This window comes from Galeopterus variegatus, unplaced genomic scaffold, assembly GCF_000696425.1.
Source record: "Galeopterus variegatus unplaced genomic scaffold, G_variegatus-3.0.2 Scaffold11147, whole genome shotgun sequence".
In the NCBI taxonomy this organism is placed as follows: domain Eukaryota; kingdom Metazoa; phylum Chordata; class Mammalia; order Dermoptera; family Cynocephalidae; genus Galeopterus; species Galeopterus variegatus.
Genome location: NW_007737258.1, coordinates 16932 through 32216, shown reverse-complemented (window position 1 = coordinate 32216; position 15285 = coordinate 16932). Strand labels below are relative to the sequence as shown.

General features: G+C 35.8%; 1 protein-coding gene across 2 annotated transcripts in view; it reads left to right on the top strand.

Moving 5' to 3' along the window:
- LOC103610439 (chromosome unknown open reading frame, human C3orf33) overlaps positions 1-12160 on the top strand; it is a 24912-nt gene extending 12752 nt beyond the window's left edge. The window contains exons 2-4 of one of the 2 annotated variants that reach the window (XM_008594612.1): positions 1850-1997; positions 6945-7105; positions 11266-12160. In XM_008594612.1, the coding sequence (XP_008592834.1) occupies positions 1850-1997; positions 6945-7105; positions 11266-11661 (705 nt within the window). In that variant the 3' untranslated portion in view covers positions 11662-12160. Of the gene's footprint in view, positions 1-1234; positions 1998-6944; positions 7106-11265 lie in introns of those variants that run through there. The other variant, XM_008594611.1, reaches the window with a different exon arrangement.
- The last annotated feature ends 3125 nt before the right edge of the window (positions 12161-15285 follow it).

The following is a 15285-nucleotide window of genomic DNA, read 5'->3' as shown; positions in this document are numbered from 1 at the left end:
CTCGGCGGGAGCGCTGCCGCGCTTCCCAAGCGGCGCACTGTAGCAGTGCGCCACCGGGCCGGCCCACTCTTTGTGGTTTGATTCAGGATTTCTTCTCTCTTTTGTTTACATTCTGCATATTCCATATTCTTGAGTAAATACTGACAAATCTAGAATGTTTTTTTCTCCTTTTTCTTCTGAAAAATTTTGTAACATTTATTTGCCTTTCATCTAGATTAACCAGTTGATAACATTTTGCCACAGTTGTGCATGCTCTCTCTCTGTGAAACCATTTGAAAGCAAGTTGCAGATATCATGAAACTTTATCCATAAATACTTCATAGTGTACTTCCTAAGAATAAGAATATTTTCCTACATAACCACATTAATATTATCACATCTCATAAATTTAACATTTCTGCAATAGTATTATCTGAAATACAGTTCATATCCAGATTTATTTTCTCAAAAATGTCCTTTATCATTATTTTTTTCCCAATCCAATATTCAGTCAAGGATTATGCAGTGTTGGTTGTTATATTTTGTTAGTCTTCTTTAATCTAGAATATTACCCTCACTTTTTCAAAAATTTTTATCTCTCATGATTTTTGGAGTCCAAGCCATTTGTCTTGTAGTACGCCCCTTAGTCTGGGTATGTCTGTGTCCTTATTAGATTCAGCATAATGATGGTGTGTACCTTCTACTTCATTGCACCAAGATTCATGATGTCTGTTTGTCCTATGATATTATTACATCTAATAACTTTAACAGTAATCTCTTAGTATTATGTAATACCCAGTCCATATCTAGATTTTCTTAATTGTCACAATGGTATTTTTTTAAAATAGATTATCTGTTCAAATTAGGATTTGAATGGTCCATTTAATATATTTGTTAGTTACATCTTAAGTCTCGTTCTATAAACCCCCCACAGCTTTTTATCCCCATACCATTGATTTTTTAGAAAAACTAAGTCATTTATCCCATAGTATATTCCACATTCTGGATCTGTCTGATACTTTATTCTTATTTTTAAAAAATGTTCAGTTCGACTTTACTGTTGTAGGAAGTTGGGTACTAATTTATTGTTCTGTTATGTGAGACTCTGAATTAGTCACGATTATGAACGAAGCTTGTAGTATTGTTAATGTGGAAGAAAGAGGCATAAAGTTGACTAACCCTAGGGCTAGTTCGACTTTACTGTTGTAGGAAGTTGGGTACTAATTTATTGTTCTGTTATGTGAGACTCTTAATTAGTCACGATTATGAACGAAGCTTGTAGTATTGTTAATGTGGAAGAAAGAGGCATAAAGTTGACTAACCCTAGGGCATTACCTAGGTGTTAGAGATTAAAGTAAATTCCTAATGTTGACCTTTTCTCTTCTTTTTGTAAAAAATTTGCCTTTTTCTCCTACAAGATAAAAAAATCTTGATGGTTAAGATTCTAATTTAATTTAATGCAGCTTTGTTTAGGTTTTTCTGGCAGTACCTGCATGAATAGATTGTACATATATAGAATAGGATAGTGCTTGTTTAACCAGATATGTGTGGTTCCAGGCACAGATACATAATTACTGCCCTTCGATGAATTGTGTCATATTCTGAGGTTATAAGCTTTTAGAAGTGAGGAGTCTTTTAATGTTCTCTATACAATAGCTTGAAATAGCAAAACAGTGAATTATGAGTTCTGAATAATGTTCCTATAAATACTTTTGATTAAATCATATTAAAGTATTAATATAAAATTAAGAAACAAATTAAAATTTTTTGATGATTACATCTCATTAATGTTTAAAAATAATTTGACAATTTTAATTTTGAAATGAAAATAATAATAAAAGGTTATATTTTTCTCCTTGTAAATCAACAGACATCAAAATTTACAAGCTCTTCAGAAATTCCAGTAGAATTTATAAGAAGAAATGTTAAACTGCGTGGACGATTGCACCGAATAACTGAGAATGGTTTAGAAATTGAACATATTCCTATTACTTTACCTATTATATCTTCATTGAGAAGTAAGTAAGGTGCAAGAATAATAAGACTAAATAACTATTATAGTGTTCTCTTTTTTTCTTTAATGCATTTTAAAATTATTTATTTATTTATTTTTGGTGGCCTATACAGGGATCAGACTCTGGACCTTGGTGTTATCAGCACCATGCTCTAACGAACTGAGCTAACCACCCAGTCCTATAGTGTTCTTTTAATAGATCTTATTTATAAAATGGCAAAAAATGTTATTTTAATTCCTAGTAACCCTCCATTGTCTATGAGAGAAAGTCTGAATTCTTGGCCTTATATGCAAAGAATTATTTAATTGGCTCCAGGTTTTCATTCTTCCTTCCCTTCTTTTTTTTATTCAACTGCTCAGTCTTTTATTCAGGCATTCAATCATTCATTCTGCAGATGTTGACCACATATTGTGGTGTAAGGCCTAAGCTAACTATACAATGCTGAGTGAAACTAACAAGATGCCACTAACCCTTGCAGCTTACAGTCTAGGTGGAAGAAGGACAATGAACAAATGAAAAATTGTCCTAAGATCTACGAAGAAAAGGAGCAGGGTGCTAGGGTAGAGAATTATTAGAGGTCATGTGAGGAGTAGAGGAATCTACACAGATAAAGTAGTCAGAAGAGGCCTCATTGAAGAATTACTATTTAATCAGACACCCAAAGAATTAGAGCGGGCCAGCTAGGAGGAGCATAGGTGGGAATAAGCTTGACTCTTTTGATAAAGAATATGAAGGCTTATATGGCTAAGGCACAGAGAGCAAGGGGGTGAGAGGTACCAAAAGAGATTAGAGGGGTGGGCAAGAGCCAGATCTTTCCTGCTGCAAATCCCCTTTCTCCCTGCTCCACCCTAAAGACCCCAGCTACATAGACCTTATAGATGCTTATATATATGCTGCTTATATGCATTCTCACGTGCCTGGGCATGATTCCACCTTCAGTGTCTTGGTTCCTGTCTTGGCCGTACTGAACTCCAGCTGATGCTTTTGTATCCAGCTCAACTGTCAGCTCTTTTGTGAAGTTTCCTTAACTCCCAAGCAGAATTAGCCTTTTTCTTTACTGTGCCCTGCAGCAATTTATACACACTGCAATTACAGTAGTTATTCACCTTTTCCTATAATTATTAAGTATTTGGGTTTATATCCCCCACTAAACTGTGAGCCCCTGGTGGGCAGGGACCTTTTCTTATTTATCTTGATATTCACTGTCCCTAGAAAAATACTTATTAGCCAATAGAGGCTTGGTAAGATTTGTTGAATGAATTTAGTTCTATTTAAGGATCTTATTAATATTATTTTATTTATATGAAGAAAGGGATTCTTAATATTTTTACCCCCAGATGAATGAATATCACTCTGTCCAATGAGATATAACTGTAAAGGAATAACATTGATTTTTTTTCCCCAAAACGTACTTGACATGATTGATTATTTTAACAAACCAAAGAGAACTTAGACAATTTGAGTGAATGTTGCTCCTTAAAGAGAGATTACCTAGGTTTGTTTTTTTTTTGGCTATTTCAGATCTAAGCAATATTTACACTTCTTAAGTCCTTTAACTTCTTTTTTGTTGTAGTAATTTAAATCTCTCCCATTTGAAACAGTAATGACTCTTTAGAGGTTAGACAGCAAGGTCGCCACCTGTGGTTGTCCAGGCCGTGCATTGCAGGACTTTGGGTATGATATTCAACAGGAATCTGCTTCCTGAAGTTGTGCAATCCTGTAGCACTGTAATCATCATATGCATATATGCTTATTATTATTAATGGGTTTCACATCAAATAATAATGTGTTTAGGTAATTTGGTACCTAGAAACAAAATTTTGGAGCTGAAAGAACCTCAGAAAGCCTTAATTTCCACCTTACTTTTTCTTCTCCACTTATTTTTATTGCCTATTGAGTTTAAATGCCATGTATACAGTCTTCTAGCTGATAATTGATGAAATCAAAGCTAGAAAACAGTTTTTGTGCTATTCAGTTCAGAACTCCATATGTAAAAGGTAAAGAAACAGATGGACATATGTGTTAAACCTTTCAAATGAGACTCATCCACTACAAATGTAATGATAGTGCTAATACCTTTTTTATGACTGACATAAATTGCTCATGTGATAGAGATTATTTTGCACTTTCAGAAATGAAACCTACTTACCTATAAAATGTTTTTAGAGCTAGGAAGTTGCTGGCCAAGCAACATTTTGAATGATATAAGATGCTAGAGCATAATCTTGATTTAAAAATAGCTATTAATTTAAGTTCCTTATATTCCTTTCACTAGTTTTACTCCCTGGCATATATTGTAGAATGAAATTTTGACTTTATGGTAAAGAGGGCCAAGATTCAGGCCCTAACAGTTGAGGCCATTCTTCCCAAAAGGGTTTAGTTCAAATGACTACCTCATAGTAGAGGCTGTGTGGTGTTGTAGAACATATATTGCTGTGGAAAGCTGTGATCTGTTTCTAGTTCTAATCTGTGGGTCCCAGCACCATCAAATAAGACAATTATAAGATTTCCCAGATTCCTTCCTCACGACTATTCTGTGAAACCTCTCCCCTTCACAATTTTTTGTTTTGTCTGTCTAAATGAGGAGTCACACACACACCTCTTAAAAATTGTAGGCACTTTAATCCTTCAACAGATATTTAATGAATGCCTGCACTATTGCTACAGTCTCAGTGTATAGTGACAAACAAAATGGACATGAACCTACACACAAAACCTTCAGAGTAGTTAGGAAATTATTCAGAGCTTCTCTTATCCCTGATGGTAAAATATAATGTTTTTGACATATGTCAGATGAAGCCCATGTGACACAACATCATGTGTTTCATGAAGTTACCCATTGTCATGAATCCACTTGTAGTAGTATATAACTCTAGGGCAAATCAATATTTGTATCATGTATTATCTTTCTGAAAACCTTAAAAATATTTAGTGACTAAGTTTCCTACCCATCTCATAAGGCAGAAACATAACAAACTCAGTGTTGGTTTGCTTCAGTATTCATTCATGTCTGCAGTTTTTCCAGGTGCCCATGGTCTTTCCCCTACTTGACACACTGTGCTCTATTCCTTCCCTTGCTTCTTTTGTTCATTTGCAAAACCCAAGTCCTGCCTTTTTGACAGAGTACTCTTGGCCTCCTCCACTGGAGCCCGTGTTGCTCTTTCCTCTTAACCTTCCAGCATCGTCTGTGTCCTCCCATCCAGTATGAATTGAGATTTTAAAAACACATTTGCATAAAATATTTATTGAAGGGCTGGGAAGATAGAGGGATTCACATCATAGATATACAAAACTAAAAAAAAATCTGAGATTAGAAATCATAGACTTTTAAAGTAACATTTGGGCTGGTCGGTTAGCTCAGTTGGTTAGGGAACAGTGTAGATGACACCAGAGTCAAGGGTCTGAATCCCCATACTGGTCAGCCACCACACATACACACACACACAAAAAGTAACATTTGCTTTTTCACAAGCCTCTTAATGTTTTGGTGGAAATATATTATGATGATAACTTACCTTACTTAGTAGATTTTTTTCTGGAAGTTTTACTGTTAAATTCTTATTGACCACATCATATTTTAAATGCTCAATGAGGAATTTTCTAATTTTAAGATTTAGGACATTAATACTTATGGTTGATTGACAGTATTGAATTAGATTCATGGGCCATCCTCTTCAAGTTTTTGGTCCCAAATGCTTTGGTCTGAAAGACGATGGAATGTTTTATTGGAAGATGGTTGGTGGGGTTGGCAACATTAAAAGATTGGAGAGAGACATTAGAATTTTCAGGTTTCCCTTAACTCATGTACCAATGATTCGAATTAATCTAATCTTTATTATATATTCTGCTTTAATCTAATTTGTATATTTACTTTATCACAAAGTTTTTGCTAAAGGCATAATCCTCACACCTTTTGATGCTTCTCTAACTGAGATCCTAGGGCAGTTTTCAAGAAGCCCATATCCTAAAGAATATGTTTTTCTATTATCAAATAATGTTAGTTTTAGGAAATCATATTGAATTCAAATATTATTTTTTCCTAGAGATTAGGTGAACTTAACTTTATGCTTTCAACCAGTTTTTAAGAGCTCAATATATGTTAAATGTATAATTTTTTTTTAAACACACTAATTTTTTTTTTTTGTCAGCCATTAGCCCTTTTTGGAAAGTTGTCTCTTCTTCATACTGTGTTGCTTTGAAAATAAATTGGTAAAATCCTGTCTGGAAGTCAGTTTTGCAAAATGTATAAAAAATAGTAATGTTGATGTAGATCAATATTTGTTGAGATGAGAAAACATTTTCAATAAGTTAAGTGAAAAAGCATTTTCTATAGTTCTGTTGGTAGTAGCGGCTCATATTATTAAATTACATGTCTATAGCTTTATGTATATATGTATAGAAGTAAGTCTGGAAGGTTGAAAAAAGCAGGTTATATTGGTTAGATGTCACTTTCTGTTCTGAAGCTTACTGAAATGGGACCGGCAACGGGATCGCAACCCTCAGTGTCGCACCCGCACCTCGCTCAGCCAGTGAGCGGGAACCGGTCTGTATGTGGGATCCGAACCCTCGGTGGGAGCGCCGCGCTCCCAAGCGGCGCACTGTAGCACTGCGCCACCGGGCCGGCCCCTGAAATGGGTTTTTGAGGCTGGCCAGTTAGTTAGAGCGCAGCCTTGTAACACCAAGGTGAAGGTTTGGTTGGGTTCCTCGTACTGGCCACCTGCAAAAAAAAAATTCTGAAATGGGTTTTTGAAATTCCTCCACCTGTTACACACTTGTATTGTTTTAAAAGAAAATTTGAATATAGGAATAAATGGACCTACATTTAGAACATCTGGGTATTTATAAATAAACATAATATATTCAGTTGTTTTTCGGGGGCCAAGTGACTTTGGAATTTGCTTTTACAATGTGCTATTTAAGCTAAATTCTTTTCTACCTAACCTTTTTTAGAAGAGCCATATGGTGTTTTACTGGTTAAATTGGCTGGAGTAGAACTCACTGAAACTGGGAAGATGTGGTTACAAAAAGAGCTAAAACCTTCCCAAACACTATGGTTCCAACTTCTTGGAAAGGAGAATTCAGCGCTCTTTTGCTACCTTTTAGTGAATAAGGTAAGTAGTGTGGAGAGATAACTAGCAATATTTTATTCTTATAATTTATATGTAAAAACTTACTAATTAGAACTTTGAATATTTAATGGGACTCTGAATTTTTTTATCTCTTTAAACCCTACTAATAGTGATTATAAATAGACAACTAGGTGTTTCATATATAAATTGTGTTAAACTTACTAATTAGAACTTTGAATATTTAATGGGACTCTGAATTTTTTTATCTCTTTAAACTCTACTAATAGTGATTATAAATAGACAACTAGGTGTTTCATATATAAATTGTGTGTTAGTGTTTTATTTATATATGTAATATATGTTTATTATATAAAAATAAAAAATTAAGAAAAAAAATCCTTCAAATTATTAATGACTCTGGACATTGCTAATTTAAGGAGTATCTTGATACATTTATTTGTGCATGGATATATAATATCACACTTGTGATAGTTACTGCACTGTGGGTGTCCATCTCTCTGAGAGCACAAAACCTTCAAGACCAGTGCAGGAGGAAAAGGATTTATTCCTTGCAAGTAAGGAGAACATGGGGGATCGCTCTTAAAGCAGTGGCTCCCCAAACCAGGGAAAGGAAATGTCTTGCCTTATATAGCCAGAATTCCTGCCTAACTTCCCACCCAAGTTCTCACTGAGGTCCTGTCGTGTAAATGAAGGATATAAGCTTGTTCAATTTGAATTGGTTGACTGTGTGACATAGTTCATTGGTCAGTTCTGAAGACAAATTTGCATTTGGGCCTGAGACAGAATGTGACCTTTGGGCAACAGCAGGACTTCAGGGATTTGTCACACAGGCTAAACCTTGACCCCTCAACTAGTACAGGTTACGGTCCATAGGTAGCAAATTGAGACTTCCCCATAGTAGTTGACCCATGACATAAAACAAGGACAGGCAGTTTGTGGAAGTCCTGGCTCCTCCTTGGGCAGAGATTTTTAACATTAGAGTGAGGCAAGTTCAACCCTGGGACCCCTATTACATTTTTAGCCTGTATATTCAAGGGCAGTTTAATATTTAATGGTTCATGGCTTCTGGTTGCCTCCTGCAACAACAGAAATTCACAACAAAGGGTTATGACTGGCTCACTTCCTGTTTTGGACTGTTTAACAGTGGTGATTGCCTGGGCATTTAGGAGACCCTGGACCCTAGGTTACATTGTTAGAAACCACTTGTTGACTGAGGCTTGTCAACTGGAGGTTACAAAGGACACTTTCTGAAGGTAAATACCTATATTGCTTAGTCTGGTCCAATACCTTGTTGATAGGTATGTCTTAGTATATGTCCTTGAACTCGAATGTTGAGCATTTTTTTTTTTTTTGGTGGCTGGTGGGTAAGGGGATCTGAACACTTGACCTTGGTGTTAACAACACCATGCTCTGCCCAATTGAGGTAACTGGCCAGCCCTAATGTTGAACATTTTTATGTGCAATTTTTGGTCATTGGTGGGTCATCTCAAGATGTTACCTTTATGATTGGTTATAGCCATTATTTAACTGGGAATAACACAGAGTTTCATTGTTCTGAATCCTTAGATGTGCCTCACTCCACATTTCTTTTGGTGGGCCATCAGATAGTTTTAATTCCATAATCACTTCAATGATATGTAGCTATTCAAATTATAATTATGAAGACTGCAACAACACAGAAAAAGTTTGGCTTCAGTTTTTAAAATACAGAATACAAAATTGTATCTAGACTGATTTCTTTTTTTAACAGTAAAATGTTTATTTATTTACTTATTTATTTTTAATTGAAACATAATTGATTGTACATGTCTGTGCAATATCACATTGAATATTAATACCTGTGTGCAATATGTGATGCTCAAATCAGAATAATTAGTATATTCAACATTACACAATGTAATATTTTTTGTGGCCCTTTATCGATTTCTAACTATATTAAAGATGTATTTTTGTGGATGATTACTGGAAAGGGAATATAGAAAAATAAAATGATTGCAATGTTATTAAGACTAGATTAAGAGCAATTTTTCTTTCTTTCTTTCTTTTTTTTTTTTTTGTGGCTGACTGGTACAGGGATATGAAACCATGACCTTGGTGTTGTAAGTCTGTGCTGTAACCAATTGACCTAACCGGCCAGCCTAAGTTTTCTTTCTTTTTTTTTTTTTTGTCCTTTTTGAGACCGGCCGCACCGCACTCAGCCAGTGAGTGCTGTGAGTGCACCGGTCATCCGTGTATAGGATCCGAACCCGTGGCGGGAGCGCTGCTGCGCTCCCAGCGCCGCACTCTCCCGAGTGCGCCACAGGCTCGGCCCTAAGTTTTCTTATTTTTAAAGGACTTTATATTATATAACAAGAATATATGAAGAAATAACCTTCATATTAAAATGATTAGAATTTTAACTAATTCTTAAGTGCTTTTGAATTAATAAAAAGTCTCATGAAATGTATTAGATTTTGCATGTCCGGATCATATTCTGTTCTTTCAAAATCATAATTATTAAAAACTAATTGGTCAAAATTAAGTTAATAATACAAAATTATATTAAGCATCCCAAAGGCCTTACAAAAAAAGTAGTTTCTCTAAGTTGAAGAGTATAATTACCAAAAAACGGACATGATTGTGCTGATGATTAAAATGATAATAGTATATTTTGAGTATTGGCTATGTGGCAGACACTGAGTTAAGTGCTATGCTTATATTATTTAACTTATCCTGAAAACCACCCCATGATGTTGTTTTTAGTTCCATTTACAGGTGGGGCTCTTAGGGAAGATAGTTGCCTTGGTCAGGGTAACCAAGTAGAAGAACCTGGTTTCGGAGCCCACACTTCATCTTATATTGCTTTCTAGGTGACCAAACTATTCTATAGGAATATTGTGATAATTTCCTTCTCCTGTTTGAAGTTTACTAATGTGTGAGGTTGAATTTTAGTTATTCTGATTTTGGCTCAAGGAAATAAACTCAAAATTTAAAAGATTGAGAAAAATATGATAAACCCTATATAACTGTTATTTACTAACCCCTTATCATCATGAATTTCGAGTTACTGCATTTAAAGGAACAAATTTTATTTACTTAATGTTAATTTTTTAACTTAAATTTTTTTTAAAGATTACTTTGTTCCTTTAGATGGTCTTAGAAAACGTCTCCTAGTTTAAAACTTGGAATTTTCACAGTTTTAGAATTTAACTGTTAATTACTTGTCTCATGAAGCTATTAAGTTATTAATACTTTGTTAAGATTAAGGACTGGCCAGTTAACTCAGTTGGTTAGAGCACGGTGTTATGACAGTAAGGTCAAGGGTTTGGATCCCCTTACCAGTCAGCCACCACTACACACACATCCAAAAGATTAATCTTATTATATTAAAATCCCACAAAGACTGTAGACATAGCTAAACAGGATCTCTTTTATACTGTGAGTTGGTGGAGAAAAAAAGAAAATCCCATTTATCTGGTTTCATTAGGAAGTGAGGTATTGTATGAATGAACTTTCCTGAAGGATGAAGATTCAAGGCCCAGGCCTATTTTTATGTTAATTATTTTGAGGCAGGTCTTTAAAAATTGTATTTATATGCCAGTGCCCTCCTAGGGACTGTAATTCCGTACCTAATTTAAGCAGTTCAGCCCGGATTCAGTTTATTTTGCATTTGTCTACTTTTAGTTTCTTTAGTTTTCTCTAGTTTCTTTTCCTGTGGCCTCCTGTCATTGTTCCTATCTTGTGTGTCCCATTCCTCCAAACAACCAACAAACCAAAAAAACACTTTTTATCATGAATTGCTTCTATGCCTCTTTGCTTTAGGATACATGAATCTGTAGAGAATTCTGGTTTAAAAGACTTTATTGACTTTGAGCAAGGGTCTCTTCTCGTAATAAAATTCTTGGATTTAGTAGTAGTTGTTTTAAGCTCTTGAAGATCCTTTTGCTTTAAATTTCTGGCTTTTCTCTGGATGATTAAATTGCTGACTGACTGATTTTTAGGTAAATAAGATGTTGTAGGGGCTTGGGGAGGGTTAGGTTGAGTAAAGGGCATAAAGAAAAATCACGATTTGTAATAATAATATGCTTATAATAAATAAAAAATCTCTGAGATTAAGGAAAAATAAAGATTTTGTGGATATATGGGTATAATAAATTTCCTTAAATAACTGGTTTATGTTTTTTTTTTATTTTTTATTCAAGGGTGGATATTTTAGTGTGAGTCTAAATGAAGAAATTTTGAGAAGAGGCCTTGGCAAAACTGTTCTTGTTAAAGGGCTAAATTATGATTCTAAAATCTATTGGACAATTCACAGAAACTTACTTAAAGCTGAATTAACAGCCATAAAAAAAGGAGAAGGAATATGGAAGGAAGAACCTGAAAAAGAAAGTTATTTGGAAAAATTCAAAGACTCCTGGAGAGAAATATGGAAAAAAGAAAGTTATTTAAGTGTATCAGATTTCAACTTGAAAAAAGTAAGTTATTATGACAAATTTAGAAGGACATACGAAATATGGAAAGACATCATAAATAACTACTCCTTAATACTGAAGTTTAGAGAACTTATAAGTCACATACGTTTTCATAGAAAACGGTGAAATATCCAAGAGATCTAGAGGTGACTTACTCCAAAGAGTAGAATATGTAAATATATGGACATTTTTCAATGAGTCAAAATGGAAATATCCCCAAATGATCAAAGTTGTGGTCTAATGGTTTTTAAATATTAAAAAGATGATTATTATAAATATAATTAATTTAAACAAATTATCATTAATGTAATATGTTTCTAGGAAAAATGAAACACTCTGTATAAAAAGTTACCAGGTTTTTGGTTAGAGTGTGGTGTTATGACACCAATTATAACACCAAGGTCAAGGGTTTGGATCCCTGTAACCAGCCAGCCGGCCAAAAAAAAAAAAGTTACCAGGTTGAAGGACTTCCAAATGTAGTCCTAATGTGTGAAGAGAAAGTTTACTCCTGGCCATTGTGTTATTTTGGGCAGCCATATTTTTTTTGTTTAAAGAGAATATTTATTTTTCCAGCTTTATCTGCTTTCATTATTTATAATAAAGGAATTCTTTATGTCTGAGGCTACTCTTTTCTCGCAAGAGCTTTCTAACTGCTTGTGAATTTGGGGCAGTGCTACAAGAGAAGGTCACATAGAACATTCCTGGTAATTAAGAATGGCTAATTTCTCCCTGTTGTTAGATGAGGGGATGATCTTGAGGACAGAAACGATGTGCTGAGGGTGGCAGCACAGAGGGCAGGAAGAATGAGGATCCCTTGTGACGTTGTTGAGCTCCTGAAGTAGCCAGTACTTGAACTGCACTTCTTCCCAATTTCTTGTTATGTGAAATAGTAAGTTTCTTTATTTTAAAGCCAATTTGAGTTGGTTCAAATCATCCTGAAAGTATAAGCTTCTTTCATATGGCCAGCAATAATCCACTAATGTCCACAGAGTCTACAGAAGTTTTTCTGAATGATTTGTGATACTGAAAAAAGTCAGACTTACCGTATGGTCCAGATAGTTGACTCCTATTAGAATCAGTGATACAGAATGAAAAGTTTGCTGCTTCTGCCTGACTCCTTGTTAAAACATAAGGAAGTGGATTCTGCAATCTGTAGAAGTTAAACATTCATTTTCAGTGAGGTCCAAATAATCCAAAGATTTTGTGTGTGAGTGTGGTTTTGTTTCATCACCTTTTTTTGGAATTGGATAGGACGTTACATTCTTGCTTTTGTTTCCCGGTTCTAATGCCTCAAGAGCTTTTTGTTTGGTTTTAAGAGGATGTTTTACTTTTATTTACAGAAAAATTCAGAGTATATTTAAACTAGTTTTTGGCAAGCTCTTGAGCCTTTTTCTTTTGCAATTTGGCGTTTTGAATTACAGAATTTGGATCTGCATTCTTGCCTCATCATAGCTGTCATTGACTAGTTCTGATGGCCTCTGCCAGCTCAGCCAGTGCACCACTGCCTTTCCAGTTATGCCATCTGAAGGTGAGGCTGTGCAGGTCTTCCTGTGACCTGATCTAACCTTTCCTATGATGATGGAGTAGGTATCCCCAAATTTATGGACAAGGTGAGCAAGAAGAAATACAGGTTAAGGGGACTTCTGTCATATGCAGTCCATATTTGGTGACTGTTCTTATTCTCCATTTAGATGGTGGCAGTATTAACACTCGAAGGTCATGTGGTCTCTGGGTGGGGAAATCCCATTGATTGGCCAGCACCTTTCTTCTGGTCCAACAACATCTGCTTTTTTTGGCTTTATTGCTGGTCTGTGTCATTGACCAGCTTGTCTGATGGCCCAAGGGCAAGATGAACTGGAAACTGCAGAAAAGCTAGAACTCATCACTGGAGACAGTTATAACAGGGCCATCTGAAGAAGTGAAAAAAGTCCATTTTAGATTGGATTTCTGACCAAAGCCCAGGTTCTCTGCCTTTCTCAAAAAGATTTACTACTTCTTAGTCTTGCTGGGGCTCAGAACACGACACTCCAAAAGACTGAGTATTTTAAGCTGAAGGAAATTGAGAAAATTACAGAAGCAGGAAGGTCACTCTCTGCCCTCCCACCTTTCTCCCCTGAAGCAGGCCATAAAAAAATTCTGTGACCTACCTCTCCTGAAAGTATGTCAGAAGACCATCATTCTGGAGGGGCCCTGCCCTCCACCTGGAGGCCAAGCAGAATCTGAACAAACAGGCCTTGCCAAGTTTCCTCCAGTTTATTGCCATTAGATCATATTCTTTTGTCCTCCAATCATACTTCTGCATGACTGTTCATAAAAATACACAGTTCACCCTGGGTCTTCAGGTCTTCATTTCTGAGGGTTCCTGTGTAACATAAAACTTATATTAAATAGATTTGTTATGGTTTTCTCTTGTTAATAGGTTTTTTGTCCTGATGGGTATCAGCCATGAATCTTGCAATGGGTGAGGAAAAGATATTACTTTTTCTCCCCTACAGTCTCCTGTCTTTGAAACGACAGGGTCTATGGCCTCCTTTTTTCCCCTTGGCGTTCTTTCCTTTTGGTTTCTTGGGTACCTAGATCCCCTTACTTTTAAAATATATTTCTATCAAATGAATTTAGTTTTCATGTTATTTCTAAAGGATTGGATTTTTGGCCCTTTTCCATCTATTTTTGTTTTGATTCACATTTCCTTTTTGGGGGTTTAGTTTTCATTTTCTAGTCATACTTCTTATGTATGAAATGTTAACAGCAACATCAGTTTTATCATAATTAATGGTAAGCAAAACTTGGGAAGTGAAAACTTTGCCCATACATATGATCCAGCACTGTTATTATTTGGCTGCTAAATGCATATTCTAGCAACACCCAGAGAAGGAAAACAGACGACTGAAGTCTCTTTACATTCTGCTTTCTGTTTGTTGTCATGATGTTTTTTTTTTTTTTTTTTTTGGTTCATCCATGAGGCAGATGTCCAAATGCTGGCTCTTTTCTAGCACATATGGTTACAGTTATTGTTCCGTGAGTGTTCAACAGCAGCCCCTATTGCATAGTCTCTTGCCTTGGGAAATTCTTACTTCTTTCTCTCCCAGACCTCTTCTTTTTTTTTTTTAAAGATGACCGGTAAGGGGATCTTAACCCTTGACTTGGTGGTGTTAGCACCACGCTCGCCCAGTGAGCTAACCGGCCATCCCTATGTGGGATCCGAACCCTTGGCCTTGGTGTTATCAGCACCGCACTCTCCCGAGTGAGCCACAGGGCCGGCCCCCAGACCTCTTCTTATATCTGGTGCTGGTGAAACTTTCTAAATCAGCTTGACTTTTCCCACCAGTGGCAAAGTCTGGGAAGTTTGCTGCCTGATATGCCATCTTAAAACTTGTCTTGAAGGAAAACTAGGGCAATGAATCTCAACAGTGCTGCTGTTATTCCTGCTCTATCTGGTAGCTCCCTGAGTCTAGTAAAGATAGCCCAGTCAGTACTTCATACCAACCTGGTACACTTGCAAAACCTGCTATAGGAGAATTAACTGCATCTGAGGCAGGCAGATAATGTTGTGCCAAGAGTTTTGTTCTCTTCTGAATTTCTGTAGCATCATTTGATTCCTCAACAAGGTGAGGACTGCATCTTTGAGTTATGAGTCACTCCTTGGGTCTCCTAACTCCTCCATGTGCTGTCAAGGGGCATATATTGTTGACACAGTTTGTTCCAAATCCAACAGCTGTATATGCTATACACCATTGACAGTGGCTTTTC